General features: G+C 47.1%; 2 protein-coding genes across 16 annotated transcripts in view; both read right to left on the minus strand.

The window, feature by feature from the left end:
* LOC149354180 (uncharacterized) overlaps positions 1–22,259 on the minus strand; it is a 320,413-nt gene that overhangs the window by 152,502 nt on the left and 145,652 nt on the right. The window lies entirely within an intron of this gene.
* Positions 1–22,259, minus strand: part of LOC149354181 (uncharacterized) — a 99,341-nt gene that overhangs the window by 45,525 nt on the left and 31,557 nt on the right. For 9 of the 13 annotated variants that reach the window (XM_089583122.1, XM_089583119.1, XM_089583118.1 and 6 more), the window contains 2 exons: positions 21,729–21,830; positions 6,848–7,127 (listed from right to left, as the gene is read on the minus strand). In XM_089583122.1, coding sequence (XP_089439248.1) covers positions 6,907–7,127; positions 21,729–21,830 — 323 coding nt within the window. In that variant the 3' untranslated portion in view covers positions 6,848–6,906. Of the gene's footprint in view, positions 1–6,847; positions 7,128–16,913; positions 17,081–21,659; positions 21,831–22,259 lie in introns of those variants that run through there. The other 4 variants (XR_016291219.1, XM_089583124.1, XR_016291220.1 and 1 more) reach the window with 3 other exon arrangements.

Here is a 22,259-nt window from a genome sequence, read left to right on the forward strand (position 1 = left end):
TTTCACATAAACCTGACTTACAATGCTTTATAATTGGCGCTAGTACATTGCAGAAGAGTCAATTAGGTTTCTTCCCACACATCGTACTTCATTCAATTTTGTTGTTTCATATACTGGGCGCCATTCTCCCACTTTCGAGCGCAGACAGCTTCGGATGGGTAAACCTACGCGCTAGACTATCTCATTTTGTGTGAAAAAAAAAAAAACAAGAAGTGTGCCGGGTTCCAAAAAAGTGGGGCTGAACCGAGCTCCGAACCGGTTCGGAACGGTTCCTTTGAATCGTTCCGGTTCGGGTTCAGTTCCAAGATGGCGAAAAAATATGGGTTCGGTTCGGCTCCGGGTGGAAATTCGGGTTCGGTTCCGGTTTCGGTTCGACACCCTGCATGCCCTACCTTCCCACACCCTCCGTCCCCAACCACGGAGGAGTCATACTGGAAGACTCTCTCCTGGCCAGCTCCGCTGCTGCTGACCAGCGCCGGATAATTACCGACGCCTTGAAGCGGGTAGCCCGCCAAGAACTCCTCGTGCCACGTAAGGGAAGGCAGGGTTTGCCCCCTCTGCACTGCTTGGCAATAAATGTTTCCAGCACCACCACCAGAGAGCGTCTCACAATGGGCAGTAGGTCTGAAGAGGGGCTGAAGTGGCAGCTTAGTGAGGGGGGTGGGGAGGAAGGATTTTTCTGCGCGCCCGATCTCCATTCCGTCCACACAACCATAGCTTCAAAGGGTTTTCAGCCCTTTTTTCTTCTCCGCTAACACTACTGCCTACTTGAAATGACGTCATACACTCGACGATTCCTCGCACCTCAGCTACGGGGAGAGATGGCTGCAGAAGCCGGGCCGCTGTACGGCGTTGCCGGAACGATGGTTCGTGGGTAGTGGTGCTGCGAGCGCTTATCGCTCGTTGCCGCGGGTTTCGCTCTGCAGCGGCCGGGGAGCCAGAATTACTGGTACTGTAGTCCCAACGAGAATCGCGTTAGTGAAAATTTAAAGGTTAATGCAGGTATTTTTTGCGTGCAATGGCCGTTTTCGCCTGCTGTAACTCGGCGCAGTTGCGCCGCCAATCAATGCCACTCGAGCATGAATATCTGCCCAGTATAGGAGGCGCCCTTCTGAGCTTTAACGCAGCCTTCCATTTGCCTGCATATGTTCATATGGACCGGCTGCCTGATCAGCTTCCTTTATCAGACCAGCTCCATGCTGTCTCTTCTTCGAGAAGCCGTTCTAGGCGACATTCGTCGAAGACGTCCGCAAGAATCTACTCGTCCCGGCCGCCACTACGTACCTGGACCGGTGGTGAGCTTGACAACTTCCCCACCGGGACACTAAAACATTATTAGGGCGTTTCAGCATGCCGTTCATAGCCGGTCCTAGATGAGCACGTAGTACAGGAGACAAATGTTTCTAATTCACGCTAGCTGGCATCGAGGGCGTAAAAGCTTTGTTTTCGGCCGGCAGGATACTTTTCTCCCCGACGGTACTCACGGGCAAAGCTGCAGGCACGGACGGTAACACACCACTAGAACGTTCCGCTTTTCTTCTCGAGGCTCCCCCGTGGCGGACTTTAAGCACCTAGGCGCGCATTCGTGCCTGACCCCACGGAGCTGTCCTTTGCGAAGAAGTGCGCCCAGGGTTGGACGGATAAATCTGAGCAGTGATTCAGAATGCGCAGTAGCGAGTGTCCCTAGGGCGGAGCGACCGGAGCACCATTCCCCTGCTCGTTGGGATCTCTTTGGATGGTACCGTCCAGAGGTTGTGCGTTTAATAGGCCTTTCCAGAGGAATGTCCCTTTTCGCTGTTGCTGTGATGTCACGTCCGCTACGAAGTGCACCACGAAAGGGCACTGTGAGCTCCGCGGGCAGACTTCTCATGTTAGGGTAAATGCTCTCGCATTTACACCTCAGAATTCCTTAAGTGCCCCCCCCCCCCCAAATTTCAAATCGATCCGTCACCGCTGATGTCTATACAGGGTCCGGTGTCCGGTGCCTGCCTCTCAGCGGTGGAGAACAAAAACTCGCCTAATTTTACACGTCACTCAGTCCCATTGCAAGGCATTGCAACGTTTATCTGCGACATCCCATAACGCGATAACACTTGGTGCTATAGCTGTTCCGTAGTTAGTAAGCTGGGTAGATAATACAAACTTATCAACTTTCTGCTAGAAAACAGCCAACAAACGGGTGCCACGCAGAAAGGTGCACACACACACACACACAACCTTGTGTGAGTGTGCTCCTTTCTGCGTGGCGTCCGTTTGTTGGCTGTTTTCTAGCAAGTCACACCAACTAGCCCAGACTCAAGTGCTCCTTATCAAGTTTCTTTTTATCTGTGCTTTCCCCGGAAAGAGTGGTACAGGACAGCCGTACCTTACCATTTGATGTAATGGGCAGACGTTGTTTGAAACGACAATTGTTTCAGTACTCTCCGGCTGTAGAGATGGCCTTCTTTGTCAGTTGAAAAAGTTTTATGCTCTTCACGGTTGTCATCAACATGGCCGAGTTCTCTAGAAAAATGCTGTGCATGTGGTATCAGTGTTTTGATTTGTACAAGCTTAAAGCAGGTGGTAGAAAAAAGTTGACACTTGAGAATATATAGTTAATGAAACCTGTGTTGACTTAATAATGACAGCTTAAACGCCACGCGTGATTTTAACGAATAATATGTAAGCGGGAAACATTTCGTTGTGAAGGGCATCATTCCAGAAGCAAAAATGCAAATCTCTTTATGCAAAATGGTTTATAGCTTCCCACCGGATGCTAGGTGAAGAAAAAAGAATGTAAGGGACCATTTATAGATAGTTTCCATTTTGAAGTGAGCCTATGGGCGTGTTCAGATAAGAACGGTAATCGAGGTCCCATGACCATTTTTTGTTTTCAATGAAAATTTTATATATGATGGGCAAATATGTCCACACAAAGGAATGAGCCTTAGTTTTGCAAGAAGCTTCGTAGTTTTCTCGGAAAAAAATCGCATGTCACAAGATGTGGAGAATGCCGTTTTTGGCACTTCGCAATGTTGCAAGTTTGAAGCCTCATTCCATGCACAAAAAACTTTTTCCGCGCATCAGCATTTTTTCAGAACTTCTTCACAACTTATACAATCAGAGAAAACAAAAAATGTTTTCTTGCTTTTTCAACCTTCCGAGTAAAAAAATTGCAAACTTCGCTTCTGGAGCTATGCGGTGCAAAAAAGGCACTTTTCAGGGCAGCCTTAGGGCAAGATGCCTAAAGATCTTCCCACTGAATATTTTTCTCAGCATTGTTCAGCTGTTTTTACTCACCTCAGGCAAGTTCTGCTGCTCTAGACTTGACAGATAGTTTTCAGTACAGTCTCAAAATTGGCCGAAGTTCAAAAACGCCAAAAAAGTGACAACTTTGACATGGGTTTAAAAAAAAACATCATCATCGAATTTTGTTAAAATTTGCCTGAATAATCCTCAATACATGATAACTTTAAGGCACTAGATAAGTGTTGCATTATATTGTTTTAAAATACAAAAATAAACACAAAACTGAGTTCATGTTTTTGTTATATAGAATTGCTTATTACTGCCTCTTAGAAATAGTAGCTGTCAGAAATTTGATTTAGCACTCATTGAACAGGGTTACATTTTATTTACCCCAATATCCGAACCATTCTCAATGCTTATAGAGCTTCTATTCGCTTGTTAGCGGCGCTCTTAATGCGTGAAAATGGGAATAAATTCGCTATTTTGCCTGATGTCATAAGAATTGGCTGGTGGCGGTCAAACGTTGTTCGTATTTTCTAATTTATTCGTCGTACGGTCTATTGGTATATATAATCGATTCTTTAAATATATAAGATCATTTCTGGGCTCTTAGAAAAATTTTTATAGATAAAAGTTAATATTAATGCGTTTCTCAATTCGGCGTTTTCGAACTTGCGTCTATTTACCTCTGTGTTCAATGGTTCTACAAGGCACTGTCAGGAGACAAAACGTCGTCTCTTGAGGGGAACGATTTATCTGCAAGGTTTTTAATCATGGGGAGTTTTAATCGGGAGGAAATTTAAAAATGGGATGCCGCTTCATGTGCACATTGCAATTCAGAAAATCGTAACAAGAAATGAACGGCGGCAGTTGATTTCGGTTTTGCGCACAGTATATTATCCAGCACGAAGCACTAACCAGATCACAGTCTCTTCCATTCAGAAGCAGCTGTGGAGGCCACGTAGGATGCACTGCCTTCACTTCACTGAGCGTACTTCCAGATGTGGAGCGTCTGAACTCCAGGCACTTTCTTTTCCAGTTTCCATTGTTCCTTCTTCACTTCGCGAAAGTCTGCAAGCTCCCTCTGTGGCAGCTCCAGAATGGTGTGATGTTCTTTAGTGTTTCTTGAATTGCGTCTACGAAGCCTCCGGCTCTGTGTATGGCCTCACTTACAGGCTTCCGCAAGTTGTGTTGTGATGCTCGATGGTGTGCTGCTGTGTCATGTTTCCTCAGGAATTGTGCCACTATCCACATGATGGCATCTTCACTTTGGAAAATTTTGAAATGAGCAGCGAGGATGAGGTGTTGATTGCTACATGGGAATACGGGGAGCTAGTTAAAAAGCTCTGACCGCTTCATCGTTTATTAGAGAATTTCTAAGAGTGGCCATGAAATGCATTTCCTACAACTATATTATATCTGTGCAAGCAAGAGCAATACACGAAAAAATACACAGCTGCAAGAGAGGTGCAATTGTTTAGCATTTTGATTTTGCCAAAAAATGAACGGTTGTGCTTCCAGACTGAGTACAAGCGTACCATTGGCAGAAAAAGCAGGTAACCGTGTTTACCTGCGTTGTCATGTCAAGAAAATCGACTGGTAACTACGCTGTTAATTTCGACGATATGTCTCATGATTCCGCTCATGCATGCTTGGCTCTGTCGAAAATCAAAGCACATCTCGAAGAAAACGCGCCAATCTACACCAAGATAATATATTCGAGCGACGGGGCTCCCGCTCACTTCAGGAATAAATACCAGTTTCATGAGCTGCAGCGCAGTGAATGTCAACGGACGATATTGATGTTTTCGGCCTCTGGACACTGCAAAAATGCTTGCGACGGCGTTGGTGGGCTAGTGAAACATTGAGCATCACAACACAACTTGCGGAAGCCTGTAAGTGAGGCCATACACAGAGCCGGAGGCTTCGTAGACGCAATTCAAGAAACACTAAAGAACATCACACCATTCTGGAGCTGCCACAGAGGGAGCTTGCAGACTTTCGCGAAGTGAAGAAGGAACAATGGAAACTGGAAAAGAAAGTGCCTGGAGTTCAGACGCTCCACATCTGGAAGTACGCTCAGTGAAGTGAAGGGAGTGCATCCTACGTGGCCTCCACCGCTGCTTCTGAATGGAAGAGACTGTGATCTGGTTAGTGCTTCGTGCTGGACAATAGACTGTGCGCAAAACCGAAATCAACTGCCGCCGTTCATTTCTTGTTACGATTTTCTGAATTGCAATGTGCACATGGAGCGGCATCCCATTTTTAAATTGCCTCCCGATTAAAACTCCCCATGATTAAAAACCTTGCAGATAAATCGTTCCCCTCAAGAGACGACGTTTTGTCTCGTGACAGTGCCTTGTAGAACCATTGAACACAGAGGTAAATAGACGCAGGTTCGAAAACGCCGAATTGAGAAACGCATTAATATTAACTTTTATATATAAAACTTTTTCTAAGAAGCGAGAAATGATCTTATATCTTTAAAGAATCGATTATATATACCAATAGACCGTACGACGAATAAATTAAAGAATACGAACAACGTTTGACCGCCACCAGCCAATTCTTATGACATCAGGCAAAATAGCGAATTTATTCCCATTTTCACGCATTAAGAGCGCCGCTAACAAGCGAATAGAAGCTCTATAAGCATTGAGAATGGTTCGGATATTGGGGTAAATAAAATGTAACCCTGTTCAATGAGTGCTAAATCAAATTTCTGACAGCTACTATTTCTAAGAGGCAGTAATGAGCAATTCTATACAACAAAAACATGAACTCAGTTTTGTGTTTATTTTTGTATTTTAAAACAATATAATGCAACACTTATCTAGTGCCTTAAAGTTATCATGTATTGAGGATTATTCAGGCAAATTTTAACAAAATTCGATGATGATGTTTTTTTTTAAACCCAAGTCAAAGTTGTCACTTTTTTGGCGTTTTTGAACTTCGGCCAATTTTGAGACTGCACTGAAAACTATATGTCAAGTCTAGAGCAACAGAACTTACTTGAGGTGAGTAAAAACAGCTGAAAAATGCTGAGAAAAATATTCAGTGGGAAGATCTTTAGGCATCTTGCCCTAAGGCTGCCCTGAAAAGTGCCTTTTTTGCACCGCATAGCTCCAGAAGCGAAGTTTGCAATTTTTTTACTCGGAAGGTTGAGAAAGCAAGAAAACATTTTTTATTTTCTCTGATTGTATAAGTTGTGAAGAAGTTCTGAAAAAATGCTGATGCGCGGAAAAATTTTTTTGTGCATGGAATGAGGCTTCAAACTTGCAACATTGCGAAGTGCCAAAAACGACATACTCCACCTCTTGTGACATGCGATTTTTTTCCGAGAAAGCTACGAAGCTTCTTGCAAAACTAAGGCTCATTCCTTTGTGTGGACATATTTGCCCATCATATATAAAATTTTCATTGAAAACAAAAAATGGTCATGGGACCTCGATTACCGTTCTTATCTGAACACGCCCCTATGAAGGGATGGAAAGAATGCAGTGAACTGGAGCGACTGGTCACCAATACCGAGGTGTCAATCAGACTCGGGTAATAAATGAAGTTCGATACAGGGACCACAATAACTTCTGCAGTTCAACAATTTTCGAGACTACCGAAGTGACGAATCAAAATGTGAATTTTATTCTGCGTATTTCATTCGCGAATTCTGGTTCTACATCAACTGTGCGTCAAACTAAACGCGATTTTTTGTTCAGAAACACGTAAAAAAAGAGCGAGGTCATGAGCCGGGAACAGCAAAACACCGACGCGCCGTCTGCGGCACGGGACGCCATGAAGACCCGCAAGCTTGCGGCCTCTAGTCCAGCGGGGCCTGCGGAGGTGTTCTTGCAGGTGCAAGCCTCGGCGTCGCAGGTCCGGGTGCCGAGGGGAACGACGAGCTGCGCAGACGAAGAGAGCTCTTGACCACCGGTCGCCAGCTAGGGCTAACTGTTGCCTTCAAGTAAATACCGGCACGACCAGCACATCTAATTTATTACGTGAACCCCCAGAACCTTGTGTACATTACCTGCTTTTACGAGGGCACGATTTTAGACCAAAGTGGTTTGTGGGGGTTTAATGCCGCAAAGCGACCCAGGTTATTAGGGACGCCGTAGTGAAGGGCGCCGGAAATATCGACCGCCTGGGGTTCTTTAACGTGGACTGACATCGAATAGTACACAGGCCTCCAGAAGGACATCTGAAAGAGGGCTGCGCGAAAGCTATTCTCTCGAACTCTAATCGAATATGAATAGTGTAGGTAATAAGAAAATCGAACACGAATCGAATATTTCACGAATATCCGGTACTTCCGTCAGTATTCGTGCGAAACGAATAATTATGGGACACAGCGAAGCGCTAACAGCGGCGCTGCGTTAAGGCGCTAAAGCTTTAGAGCTTTATTGCTGTAGCTGCTAAAATACGAGACACACATTTCTAGAAAGGAATGCACGTGATGAAGTCAACGTCGTAGATCGGTGACCTTCATGTCGAACGTATCAGACAATTGCACTTTCCTCCTGCTGACGACCGCAAATAAACTATAACACCACACCGCACGAGAGCGGCCAGAGAAATGTACGAGTCATGGATTCCCAGATTGGGCATTGAAGGGAGGTCTTACAGAACTTGCCTGAACCCTGCTACATCGCCTAACCTTGGAGGCCATGTGTGAGCATTGTGAACGCAGCCACACGAATGGAGCGCGTCGTGCCGCTGAAACCTGCCTTCCTGTGCATATGCATTGCGGCAGCATACTGCGCGGCGCCTGATTGGACCCTGTGAAAACTACGTAAAGCCCTTTTAGCAGTTAGGGCCAGACATACCAAAACCATTCAAAAACGTGCTGTGCGGCGCCAAGTGGACCCTGTTTTCGAAACAGTCGTGGAAGAAAACTAAGTAGAGCCCTTTTACCAGTTAGCGCCCATTATTCCAAAATTATTCAAAAACTTGAAAACATATTCTCTTCCTTTCGGATCATTTTCTGAATGGACTATTTGATTCGTTCAGCAAATCGAATAGGAGGATATTCAATTCGTTCTTCGTGGGTTTCAATAACAGCACATCCATAAAGATCATTTTTGTTCCTCTTCATGGTATGTTTAATCTATCGCCTCAAATATTAGGTTAATAATTATAACCCTTACGAATCCTCAACCATGGGAACTCAAGTGCACTGAAAATGACCACGAAGGGTTACGTAAACGAACAGCCTCTGACTTTGGGACAAACAATTAGTGGCCATCCTGTTCCAGCGACTTCCTATAGGCTTGCGCTCGGTGCGAATGAAGTCCAGTCCCTCACGTTTGCACCTGTATTCACTAACTTCACAGCGGCCGCTCTATGCGCGATTCCCTGTGATGCGAACGACGTCAGCCCATTATGGTACAGCGGAACCGGGAACAGAAGATGATGAATTTTGACAGCGCAAGGGAGACTAGCTTTGGCCAGAGAGCGCCACAGCACAATCTGTTTTTCGTGCACTCAAGGTGGAACCTATTATTCCGACCCCACGCCTTCCGCATATGAGGTGGATGCTCAAAGTAGGCCACAACTGTCTACGAAACCGGAACTGAATCCAGAAGCGGTCCTGGGCCAGAAAGACTACGCGTGATCTGCAAGTGCTTGACAGCTATCAAGGATGTGCTTGAATGTCTGCGGTCGTGCTGTCTACGAACACTCTGCAGTGGCTCATTGGTGGGGAAGGGATATGTATTGCTATCGTTCTGAATTTAAAGGCGGGTTCTTGCGGAGAGAGTATGATCAATGTTCATCAAAATGCTTCAGTACTACCCAGACGGAACGAAATTAGAATATTCGACGTAATCTAATTTTCCGCGACGATTCCGTACACGCGTGTGTGGCAACAATATGTTCCTTCCTCTGGATTAGATTTGACATCTTCGCTATCGTACACTCGTCTATCTCTGACGTAATCCTGTTAATTCATCTTCCGAAATAATTTACGCATTTGCCACTCCTTCAGGCTCCTGTACCGTGCGACGTCAGCGCAGGTTAAGACACCCAAGGTAATCGAAATTATCCGGAGCCCTCCACTACAGCGTCCCTCATCTTAAGTCGCTTTGGGACGTTCAACCCCGTTCGCTCAGTCACCGAAAAGTTGTCATCGGCTCGCACGAAGTAGTTCCGACTGCCATAAAAACAATGGGAAGCATTTGTGACAATAAATAGCAAGAAACTGCATGGCTCTCGAAGAGAGATTTGCGGATATAGTGTTACTGTGCAATCTTGCGATATGCGAAAAAATTGCGTTCATCAACAACTTCCCGCTGAAAAAACGGTGCTTTTCCCGAATTCTTGGGTATGTTATCACAGAACTGCAATACAGTACTACGGTGAGCAAAAAAAGAAAAGCTTGGAAGACAATTAATGTTCGCCTTAAAGAGGAGAACGCGATGGCGTTATCGGACCGCCGCCGCTAATCGGCCGCTGCGCGGCGGGGGCGGGGGGTCTCTGCTTTCTCTGCTGACGAACGGGGCCGCAGGGCCCCTCGGCACACTCCGCAAAGGATGCAAACTTTCCTCCAGACAGACGAGACCTAATGTCGAAATAGCACCGCATCACCACGTGGCGGCACACGCGGCGGGTCTATACCTCTCTCTCTCTTTCCCCGATTAGTGATGGCTGAATCACACTTTACAGCTCGATGCATCAAACATACAAAGGCATCAAACCGTTTAAGTAGAATAAATCAATCTCAGAAATCTAATTGGTCTGGTGGAATTGCCTAGTTACTAATTAGCATAGAAATAATAAAGTACGCACGCATCAGTACATGCCTTTAAGACACCCCGACAAGTGAAAGACCACAATGCATTCCGCGGGTCCACCTTTACCCCGCTTAAAACGACGAGTGCTTGTGCCCTATGGGTAGCTTGCCCGTCCTCAGTCCAAAGATCGTGGTTCCGAATCCCACGTTATTCACCCCAATTCGCTTTTCACCGCAATTACTCTAACTTGCATATATAAACGTAATTAAGACGTCTGCCACCAATTCGAGCACGCCAGTACCAATTTATATCTTTCTTCGGGAGGGTTCCGTGTGTTAACGGAGCAGCATATATATATATATATATATATATATATATATATATATATATATATATATATACATACAGTAAATGAGAGTGTGATCACACTGGGGTATTTATAATTACCCGTAGGAGGTCACGCAGATGTGACGTCACAACTGGGTTTTAAGGGCTAACTCAGCCCACCGACGGCAACGCCGGCACCGGTTTTTTGCGACACAGAGCCTTTAACGCTGGCGCGTTAATAAAATGTCCCCTTTAAACGCGTGCCAAACGGCATGCGAGCGCTGCCTGATGAGGCATTCGTGGTGTCGAGACCGGCGCACTGGTGCGCGGCCATATCGGGCACAGCGATGTCGACAACAGGAATGCTTCGTCAGGCGGCACTCGCATGCAGTTTGGCATGGATTGGCCAGCGAAGGCAGGGGCCACTTTTTTTTTTGCTCACGATAGTACAGTCTTTGTCAAAAGTATACAGCCCAAGCGGTTTGCTTTCCACCCGTGTAGCGGGGCTCTTAATCACATTTGACAGTCCTAAGCTTGGGCGGGTATATAGAGGACTTAAATTCCTCCCGCCTTCATGAAATTAGGGTCTCTGAGTATGCAAGAGGAGCTGCAGGGGCCAGAAAACACCGGGGCTGTATGTCTCTGACAAAGACTGTACATACACGTCAACATGTCATCTTGAAACCTGGAACAATCGACGACTGCTGAACTAGCGTAACAATGACCGTCAGCTTCTCGCTAATAACTAGCGTAAGGTGCGATCTGGAGTACTGCAGTGGACACTTGGGTTTTTTTCTGTGCCCGGCCGTGTGCATTGTAGAGCTCTGCTCTGGCTGTAAGTTTTTTATTGGGCCGGACCCACGCAAAGAACCTGATCTGCTTGGCCTGGCTCTTCAACTGCACAAGTTAGGTTCAAGCCCGAAACGACGCGAAAACCAAGCGCGCTTTTCGGTAACGCCAGAAGTTGTTTCTATCCTGTACTTGAAGAAGCACTGCGCTGCAAATCAAGCATGTGGTTTTTATTCATTGCATGCACAGGATCACTCATGGTGATGCCTTGACGCCAAGGATATAGCCGAAGTGGTAACATTTTAATCTGCTTCAGAAATCATGGTTTCGTGTCGATGGTGAAGAAACTTTGCGGCTATTTTCGACAGTGGATATGAGGTGGCAGCCACACTGGCCGCACCCTTTTTGGTTGGTTGGACGTACAGCTCAAATTTATTTCTTACATACTCGGGAAAGCAATCTAAAATATGTTTCTGAGTATTGCCATCTTTTTATTGTAAAAAAACTGCAAAAAACCAATACAAGCGAATGAAAGCTAATAAGATTCAAGGTAAGCACGACAGTTTTCGTTTCGCCTAAAATATTTTTATTTATCAATACTGCAATCCCCTCTGGGGATTTTAGCAGGGTGGGATACAATAAATACATAATGAAAACAATAACACAGACAAAGCATATAATACAAATTAGATCCATGGAGCGTATAAACAGTTAAAGACAACACGTTTCTAAACAATACCTAAAACAAATGCCGACAGTGACGATTTTGAAATTTGATCATTGGTTAGTAGATTCCATTCAGTTACTGTTCGGGGAAAGAAAGAATACTTAAAACAGTTATTATGGGTGCTAAAGGCGGTTATTGTGCGACTGTGTCTCTGCCTTGTAGAATACCCAGATGAAAAACTAATTATTCCCGTGAGGTCGGTTTTATAATGACCGTTAATAAGTTGAAAGAGGAATTTTAGTCGTGATACACGGCTTCTTTGCGTTAATGGTGGCAGGTTTGCTTTCATTAGTAGTTCGGTTACTGATGTACGTCCAAAGCTATTATATATGAAGCGAACTGCTTTTCTTTGCACCATTTCCATCTTGGTGATGTTAGTCTTGGTGAAAGGGTCCCAAATTACACATGCATAGTCTAGTATCGGCAGAATTACACTTTTGTATGCGAGCAGACGGACAGAAGGGGTGGAAAGTCTCAAAGCCCTCCTCAAGAAGAATAATTTGCGGTTAGCATTAGCTACTACATATTCAAGGTGCTTAGTCCAAGTGAGATCATTAGTGATCCAGAGTCCTAGATACTTGTAGTGTGTTACTTCGGAGAGAAGTATGTCGTTAGTAGCATATGGATATTTAAGCTTGTGCTTCTTGCGTGTAATGGTCATAAAAACAGTTTTTTGAAAATTAATTGACAAGTATCCAGCAAGCGAGTGCTGCTGTTCAAACTACCGATACCGATAAAGCAGCCAAGAAAAGTCGTCTCACGGACATCATAGCTAAAAATGTGACGAGAAAAGAACAGGAGACAGAGCAGCGGGGGGCAGGGGAAGGGGGGCCAGGAGTTGTTCGTAAACAGGTCAAAGGGTGCTGGCATGTTGGACAGTGGACTGCGCTCGTAGAAGAGGAAAGAGTTGATGCCCAATCCCCCCCCCCCTGCTATCCCTAGAGTCGAAAAGCTGGTTTCTCTATAGGGGTTTGAAAAGGCTCCCATCAGCACCACATAGGCAGAACTGCGTCATTGGCTATTTGGACTGCTGGGGGCTGTCCTCAAAAGTCAAGGACTGCATAAAAGCTTCCGCAGCACAAGTGCAAAGCGTGGTTCTGATTTGTGGCGCCAAATCTTCGTAAATGGGCAAGTGAAATGGGCTTGTGAAATGCGACTGTTTTATCTTTGTATTATCAATACGGTAAGTGGAATAACTTCTATTTGGACGCTCAAATTTCAGCTGTTCTACCTAACTGATATATCTGGATAGCTTGAGGAATCCTTTAAACCGGATGCTATGAGTTCCTCTGAGAATTTCTGGATAGGGCTTTTTCCCAGTAGCGTCCTACCGTTTCAGAAGGACATACACAACAAAACGACTTAGAAGTTAGCTGCATATGCATTCTTCCACGAACGACGTTTCCTCGACCACGACGCAGAGGAGTACGTGGGAATAATTAGGTTAGAGTTACTACATACATTATCCAGTAACTAAATTACGTGCACTGTTAGTGCCCCCCAAGCCCACACAGATGCGCATGTGGTCTCTGCACGCTCTGGCCTCAAGCGATAACACCGCGCTGGTTTCTAAAGCTTCCTGCAGAAAGGGATTATGTGCAGCGCAGAGAAGATACTGCACCGCAGGCATGTCCACAGATTGGTCACGCATACCGGCTCTGGCTAGACAAAGCCAGCCCTGCTCTTATCTATGCCTCAAGGTAAACCCAAGGGTCAGTTATAGGGTCACTCCCCTTTCGATCCTTTTTCCGCAGGCCAAACCTGTACTTGGGGCCCCATTCCAGCCGTTTCTCATTTCGTGAGGAACTCACTCGATCATTTCAAAAACACTCTCCATTTCTGACGCCGCCAAAAGTATTCAGTCACGACTTGCCTCCAATGTATTCATGCAGAAACAAAGACACGTCATTGTCAAGGCAAACCCAACATTGGCACTTAGACACTGCCCATGGCCGCTGTGGTAGTGGTTTATTTTAAAGAAAAGAAAACACCATCAGAGGGTTGCACACAGGCCGAGGTGGGGGGCTGCAATAGCCCTCTAATCATCAGAGGGGGTGCCAGGTCTGCCCCATACTACCTTTACTTTGTCGGATGTGTTCCGTCATTGCTTACAATGCTGTGCTATGGCGGTTGAGCTTTCCTGACGATACTGGCAGCCAAAGACCCATGACGTTGCATTCCAAAAACTGTTTACTAGACCAGTCACTTTGAGGCAATCTTTTCAGAACCTGTTTTGTAGTTAACAAAAGACAGATATGTCATTTTCTGTTGTTTAGAGAGTATCGAAAAAATTCATTCCAAAGCGTGCTGTTACATTCATGCCTCAGATGCACAGGGACTGCCTTCTCTGCGGATCTGGAACATAAAAGTAAAAACTACTGCTCAACAATATTTTGTACACTGCAATTCCATTGCAATAAAATCAGTATTTTACAACCATTCCTCATCTTTTGCACTCCGCGTTTTGACTGTTGGCGCCTAGGGGAGAGGATGTTGGGGGAAGGATGGTGCTGCATTGAAACTCGGCTCCCCCTCTTGGAGAAACCTGCACACGCCTATGGGAACCATTGAAAAACGTGTCTAAGAATTTTAGCTTACGCTTAACAGGCACTCATCATCTCAGCAGCAAGCGCGGAAGCACACGTGTGTAGCATTGGTTCGAGACAAGGAAGTGACCATCTCCTTCGATCATCGAAACTGTGAAAACTGGCCAAAGAGCCGGGCAGAGCCCCGGGTGACTCGCCAGCACATCTGCGTGACCAAGACTATGCCAGAGGAGCCACGAGCGCAGTCGGCCGAGGCAGTAAATCTTTCATCCCCTCCATTGTCAGCAAGCAAGCAAACACTGAGTAAACGTGAATGCGAGTGGGTGGGCATGAGCATGATTGAGTGGGCATGAGCATGAGTGTGTGGTTGTGCATGTGAGTGTGTGGTTGTGAGTGTGAGTGTGTGGTTGTGAGTGTGAGTGAGTGGTTGTGAGTGTGAGTGAGTGGTTGTGAGTGCGAGTGAGTGGTTGTGAGTGCGAGTGAGTGGTTTTGAGTGCGAGTGGTTATGAGTGTGATTGGACATGAGTGCGAGTGTAAGTGGTTGTGAGCACGAGTGGTCATGAGTGCGAGTGTAAGTGGTTGTGAGCACGAGTGGTCATGAGTGCAAGTATGAGTGAGAGGTTGCGAGTGCAAATGGTCATGAGTACGAGTGTGAGTGAGTGGTTGTGAGTGGACGTGAGTGGATGCGAGTGCAAGCAGCCGTGAGTGTGAGTATTTGAGCCACCTCTCATGGTGCTGTGGTAGGCCGCTGATATTGGTTTTATTGTTTCCCTCCATGGTTACCTTTCCTTGACATTTGTTTCTGATGTTAAGGTATATGTACAGCCTTCCCACTATAAAGCCAGTTGATATTCAGCACTCTTTCATGGCCAGCCTGTCCATCGTATATATGTGCATTTCATCATTTATGCATCTGAATAAACTGAACCAGCCGGACAGCCTATAGTGCGATTTATTCCTTATGTTTTATTTCTGGAGCATTAAAATTTGAAAATGGTTCGGCTGAGAAGTGCTCATACAAAGAAATACAAAGAAATGGTTTGGTTTGGTTTATGGGGGTTTAACGTCACGAAGCAACTCAGGCTATGAAGGACGCCGCAGTGAAGGGCTCCGGAAATTGTGACTGCCTGGGGTTCCTTAGCGTGCACTGACATCGCACAGCACAAGGGCCACCAGAATTTCGCCTCCACCGAAATTCGAGCGCCACGGCTGGGATTGAACCCGGGCCTTTCTGGTCAGCAGCCGAGCACCGTAACCACTGTGCCACCGCGGCAGGGTAACAAAGAAGTACAATTTTAGAAAGAAATAAAACTGAATCTGAATTCTTACTATACAACATTCATTAAACATGACCCACACTCTCTCAGACATACAAGACACGTCACTCCTCTCATTAGAACTAATTACGGTATGCAGATGACCTCATATGCCGTTTCGGTCTTAATGAACTCCCGTTCATTTACATCTTGTCTCAGGATTTCAAAACTGCTCGTTCATTTAACCCTTTGAGGGTCGAATTATTTTGAAGAAAACTTTCCTATGTGGTCAAATTACTTTATTGCGGATCTTGAATCTACAAAATGTATATAATCGAGAATAAATAGTAAACAAAAATTAGCAACAGTACTTTGGTGACAGCATCACTCACAACTGGAAAATGTTCAATAGAATAGAATAGCAACGGTGATAAACAAGCTAAGAGCAGCACCAATAAAGATAGAAATCAACTTTCGCCGCCTCTGCAAAACAGTGCCCACAAAGAGAAAACATGCTTCGCGCGACTCCGTTGCGATCCCGCGGCGGAATCGAAACCGCGTAGGCACGTTGCCACAGAGGACGAGAATACGTCGTGAGCAACGGTGATAAGCAAGCTAAGAGCAGCGCCAATAAAGATAGAAAGCAACTTCGGCAGCCCCTGCAAGATAGTGCTGACAAAAAGAAAACTCAAATTTCGCGCGACTCCGTTGCGATCACGCGGCGAAACCAAAACTACAAAAGGGGTGTTGCCGCAGTCTGTGCCGCCGCACTAAAGCTAGACATAAGTTCTGCTTATCTCCGTAAGAAGGCAGCACAAAATTCAAACACTTCTTGTAAGTCCTAAGAGGTGGCAGCACCCCCCAGTGAGCACGCATTGTTCTTTTGGCGCAAAATTTCAAACGGAAGATCGAAACCGTACCCGTACGGCAAAGACCTTGCGGGAACAGAAAACCGCCACCGTACATATACGGCAAAAACCTTCAAAGGGTTAAAAGTGTTAAACTTTACCTTCTTTCAACTGTTTGCATTTAACGCAGTTTTCTTGTTCCCTATTTGCTCGATACATTATGTTTAAGGTCTTGTCTGCAGTGTAGTGTTTCATGCAATGCGTGTCTGATGCATTCATTACCTATTTTGTGTTTTTCATTAAACATTGCCCCACAGTGTTGCTGCTGTAAACGTATATCTGTACTTAGGTTTTTTTTCTTGGGGCCCGGGGCCCCGTCAGGCAGAATTTATTTGCCTTTAGCTCCGGGCTCCACGATTTTTGACAATCTGATATAAAAATTCAATTCAATTTAATGCACCCACTGTGCTCGACGCCTACTGCAGGACCGGAAATGAGCGGTTTCCTGGAGCCAGCCTTGGTACAATGGAAGAATGTTCCCCCTGGGTACGGCCGGTAGCTGAAGACAAGGCGGCAGGACGCGCTGGTCCGAGTGACGCAGCAGCAGCGTTCAGAGGTAGTCACAAACCATCTGCACGCGGTGGCGGCAAATGCACAGTTGCGGGTCGTTGCCGGAAGGGATTAGCGCTGGTGTCGCACAGTTCAGTAACACGTCTACCCCCCACGTGTGCCGGAAGGGGGCGCGGACAGGAGCTGCATGCGTGAAGTCTGCGGGCTTGGTGATTGTGCTACCCCCGGGTGGCGCCGTGCAGCGAGTTCACCGAAGTCAACAGCACTGATGTCCTTGGGCCGGTGAGATACACAGAGGTTCGCAACCAACATTTGTGGAGGCGGCCACGGGGCCTGCGGCGCTGATGAGAGCTGCGACGAAAAGGGAAGTTCTTCCAAGAATTGGAGAACACGCAGATGGGGTCCAGCTGTGCGATGGTGCCACCAGAGCGGCGAGAGTGTGTGTGCGATAGTGATTTGCGGCCATCTACGAAGGAAAGATGGAACGTTGCCAGGGGGGCAGGCGATGCCGCCCGTGGGCTGAACCTCGGACCCGATTGCTGTTCTTTTTGGTAACGGTATTTAATCGTGTTTTGATCCGACTTAATTGGAATGTTGACGTGAACAAATAAGTTTCAACCTGTAACCCGATGCTTGTCTGGGAAGCTTCTTCCATGTGCTGACAGATAGAAAGAACCTATGGAGAAGTACAACTGGCGCAGTCGGGAAGAATTTTTTAGGCTGAGCGGAAACCGTTCACCAGGGACAAGCGGCAACGACGATGAGAGTGACGGAGGGAGCAAACTGGCCGTACGAGGAGAACCCAGCAGACTTCCAGGCTCCCCTGACACAGCTGGGGCACCGACATTGACGCTTTGGTAGCAAGGCGAGCGCCCGTTTAGTTTCTGGCGTTTGGGTGCAATGCGAAAGCCTTTGGTTTTGACAAGTGATATGAGAAGTGCACCGGGATGGAGAACAAGGGTGCAGACGGGACGGGGAAGAGGTGCTGTCGCTAACAAGCAAAAAATGTAAGAGGCTACAACACCTCGCCCCAGACGGCGCCGGCGCAGCAAGAAAAGCTGCTGCAGTTACAATTACGAATTGCGGAAAAGTTCCTAGGAACAGTACGTTTGCAGCCGCAAAATGGAGTCGCGTTCGTCGAGGGCAGCAGCTGCACAAGGTCGGATACGCCGTCAGAGGAGGACCGAACCCCAAAATTCACTAGTCTTTTGAAGGGCAACTCGCAGTAATGCCAACTCAGCAAGCGTAGTGCCGGGTTCGTTCGAACATGTTGAGGCAACTTTGGAATCATATGAGGTACCAACTGAAGGGTGGACCGGACTTGTGTTCCCACGACTCAGAGAGAGGGCACGTGGCCTCCTTACCCATTTGTCTTCGGAAGGAAGGCGAGAATACGCCATCCTGTTAATATTATTAGTGGTTATTTATTGGTCATAAAAAATAAAAATTGAAGGAACAGATGTTGCCAGCCGCGGCATCTGCCACCGAAACCTGAAGCTCCTGAGGAGCTGCGGTCAGCCGGAATAGAAGCACAGGGAGAGGTGAGGGAGAAGGAAAGAGAGGGGGGAGCGACAGAAGAAAGGATAGGGGTAGGGCAACAATATACATTAACGCCATCCTAAAAAGCTAAATTTGGGCAGGCCTGAGGCTGTCAGTTGCGGAATACAAACGTCTATTCCAATCTACCAACAACAGGCCGGAAGAGACGTGGGAGCAATTCGCGGTCAGATTGGAAAATTATTTAGAGTACTAAGTAGAAAGCACTGAAGTCAACACGTGGAAAAGCTCATACGGCTGGTCGTCTCAAACCTTCTGAAGGGATGCCTCAGTCCAGACGCGAGAGCACATATTGTGGCTAAACAAAGTAAAAAGCGAGGGCTTCGTAAGCCCGACTATGTTCCTGCAATAGCACAGGCATACGAAGAGAGTGTCAGGTGCAGAGTAGCAGTGGGAAGGATGGCAGGTGTGAGTACAATGCCGACAGCTTATTAAGGGAGACCGACAGCGCGCACTTCAGAAAACGCTATCCCCGAATCGCGGTGCAGAAAACAATGCTTTAAGTGCCATGTGTACGGGCACATTGCAAAGGGATGCATGTAGGGTGCAGCACCGGCTAGGCAGGCGGCGAAAAGCAGTCGCAGCGAGGACAGATAGGTCATTGCTCGTGTAGCCGCGCCATTTGAGGTCGGTGGATCGATGACGTGGCAGCGCGAAGAACACAAGTAAGTAAAGGCTACTACGGGTAGATTGCCATTCGAGCTGGTGTACGGAAGGTTGGAGATCGAGCCGCTCACCATCCCGCAGAAATTTTAAACAGGAGAATGGGCAGTCCTGGACTCATTATGACTCCCCGCGGCTCAGCACATGCAGAAGTTACGCAAAAGGATGGCTGAGGCCAGTGCAGCGGCTAACTAAAGTGCAGAAATGGCTCAGCGTGCATATACCGACCCTACAGTCTCAGAGCAACAGCCATGAGTTTCGCTGAGGACGAACATACATTGTGGCTAGAGCAGGTGGATAGGGCCTGTCAGGGTCATTAAGCAGTTGCGACCAGATACCTACACCGACAGGTTAGAAGAACGGTCGTGCCATTCGGAACACGCCAATAAGCTGCGACCTTACCACACGCAGGTGAGTGCTGTTGGGTTAATGATTTGAAGGTGATGAGGAATTAGGTCACATGCCAACCTTTCCTTCTCATGAGAACCCAAGCAGCGACTTGCCGCCTGGCACACTGAATCATCTCAGTGTGCCTCAACGTTCGGAGATTGACGCGCTAGCTGGCCAGAAACACACGCGTCTTTGGAGACAGGCCAGGCCAATGAAACATAGGCTTGGAGAGCATCTAGCTCTAGGTAGGCGCAGCAAGTCTATCCGTACAAGGCACCGACGGCTTTCAGAAAAGGAGCAGAACAGAGCTCAGAAAGTGGGGTCTCGTGTATCCGGTGGAGAGCACGTATGCTCATCCGGTGGTCTGAGTGGCGAAGTGGGATGGAGGAGTGAGACTATGTGTCGATTGCCTCAGACAAAACAGTATCACCGAACCGGATCCATACCCAATGAGCGTATCCGACGAGTTCCTGCTGCACGTCGCAAAGACGGAGTAATCACCCTGATATACATGCTAAAGGTGTGTTGGCAGATGCGGCTAGAGGAGGCGACAAAAGATCTCACCGCATTCGTAAAGCCCCACGGTCAGTAGTTGTGGCGGGTTATGCCATCTGCCTCGGACACGCTGGCTTCACTTTTCAGCGCATAATGAGCGAAGTGCTGGCTCCCCACCGCGATTATGCTTTTGCGTGCATTGATGGCGTTGCAATATTTTCTGGGACATGGGAGGATCATCTCAAGCACATAGAGAAGTTGTTCAAACTGGTCAAACGATCCAAGAAATTGCCGCACCCCAAACGAACCGAAAGCTGACGAGCTTCTAAGGTTAGCCAACTATTATCGTCAGTATGTACCGGGTTACGTGCAGGATGGGGTTCCCTTGAACAACCTCACTATGAGGCGGACGCCGCAGCAGCTCCCCTGAAAAAGAGGCCCAGAAGGCATTCGACGAAGTCAAGGTTAGGTCGAGTTCTGCGACGACGCTACGCCCACTGGACCCCATGCGTTCTTGCCACCGACGCGTCCGACTTCGCCGTCGGCGTGTGTCTAGCGCAACTCGACGAGGAGGGTAACGAGTGCCCCGTGGTTCTCTTGAGCAGGAAACTGAGGCCGGCCCAGACCCGTTGGACCACCAGCGAAAGGGAGCCTTACGCAATTATTCGGGAGTCGGAAAAGTTTTAAGGGAGTTTAACGTCCCAAAGCGACTAAGCTATGACGGACGCCTTACTGAACGGCTCCGGAAATTTCGACCACCTGAGGATCTTTGATGCGCACTGACATTGCACGGTACATGGGCCTCTAAAATTTCACCTCCATCGAACCCGCCTGTTTCGGGTCAGCAGCCGAGCGCCGTAACCCCCTCGAGGCGTGGTTGTTCGGCACTAATGTGCGAGTGATCATCACTGATCACAGTCCTATCCGCTCCTTCACTCTGAGCAGTCCGCACAGCGCTAAGCTCACTCGATGGATGATGGCTTTGCAAAAGTGCAACACAAAAAGGGGATCCAAAACGTGCAGGCTGATACCGTGTGGAGGCTTGTGTGTACAGCTAATCTTGAGCGAGATAAATGAGTGGGGAAGAGAGTGGACTTAATTTTTTCTTTCTTTCCCTTGTGTTATTTAGTGTTTAGCAGAAGGAGTTGGACACCATATTAGATCCTGCCTCATTTCACGAAGTGCATCGTCAGTTTTCTAGGTGCTGATATTGCTTGTGAGAAAACGTATACTGCTAGTTTTTGTATAAATTTCTGGTTAGAAATAAGTTTTAGGTGGCTATTTTTCGTGCCTACGACGACGTTATTTCTTGTCTCTGACGTTTTGTCTGATTATTCGCAAATTTTTTGTGATTGTTTTTTTCGCTAGCTAGACATCAAACTTCGAGCAAGACACCGGTGAGATGCCCCGTAGCAGCTCTTGCCTGCTCTCGTCTGCTGTAACAACTAATATAGCGGAAGAAAATCAAAAGGAATGTCCAGAGCACTCAAAAAGTCCTGATCGGTGGCCGGCGCAGGAAGTTGGGTGCTACTCACGGATCGATCGAAGGAATTGTTCCCAGTCCTGTTATGGCGTCCCTGCGAGGTACCACGAGCCATGCGTACCAGGAACCCGAGTCGTACGGCCCGCGCTGTACCTCTCTGCTGCCGAAGCGCAGCCTGGACCATGAAGAACCGGTCCACGCCGGCTTGCTTGGAGGAGACACCCTAGAATAGGGTTGAAGGTGAAAGTTTAGCGACAATTAATAACAAATTACGCAAGGAATATATAGCAAGAAATCCCGTCATACAAGACCGTAGGTGGGACCTCCCACTCTATTATCTGCCCCCTTGCGTCTTGCGCTTATCCATCCCTTCACAGCACTCTCCAGCTGCCTGCGTGAAGCGCCATCAACATCGACCAGACCTGAAAATCTATAAACAACGTTTTCTATTTTACCCCAACCGCACAAGTGGCTAGACCCAGGTTGTTTCGTAACTATATAAATCTTCGTCTGCATATCTTTGCCAATGAATCCGAGAAGTTCGGTGTCCAGAGCGGGAGCTGCTGGCGTTGTTAGTGATTTGGTTTTTATTACTCGAAAATGGTTAAAAGGTTGGTGCTTTGGAGATATGGGGCTTAACGTCCCAAAGAGA

Source organism: Amblyomma mixtum, chromosome 3 (assembly GCF_055824585.1).
Source record: "Amblyomma mixtum isolate Tamu chromosome 3, ASM5582458v1, whole genome shotgun sequence".
In the NCBI taxonomy this organism is placed as follows: Eukaryota; Metazoa; Arthropoda; class Arachnida; order Ixodida; family Ixodidae; genus Amblyomma; species Amblyomma mixtum.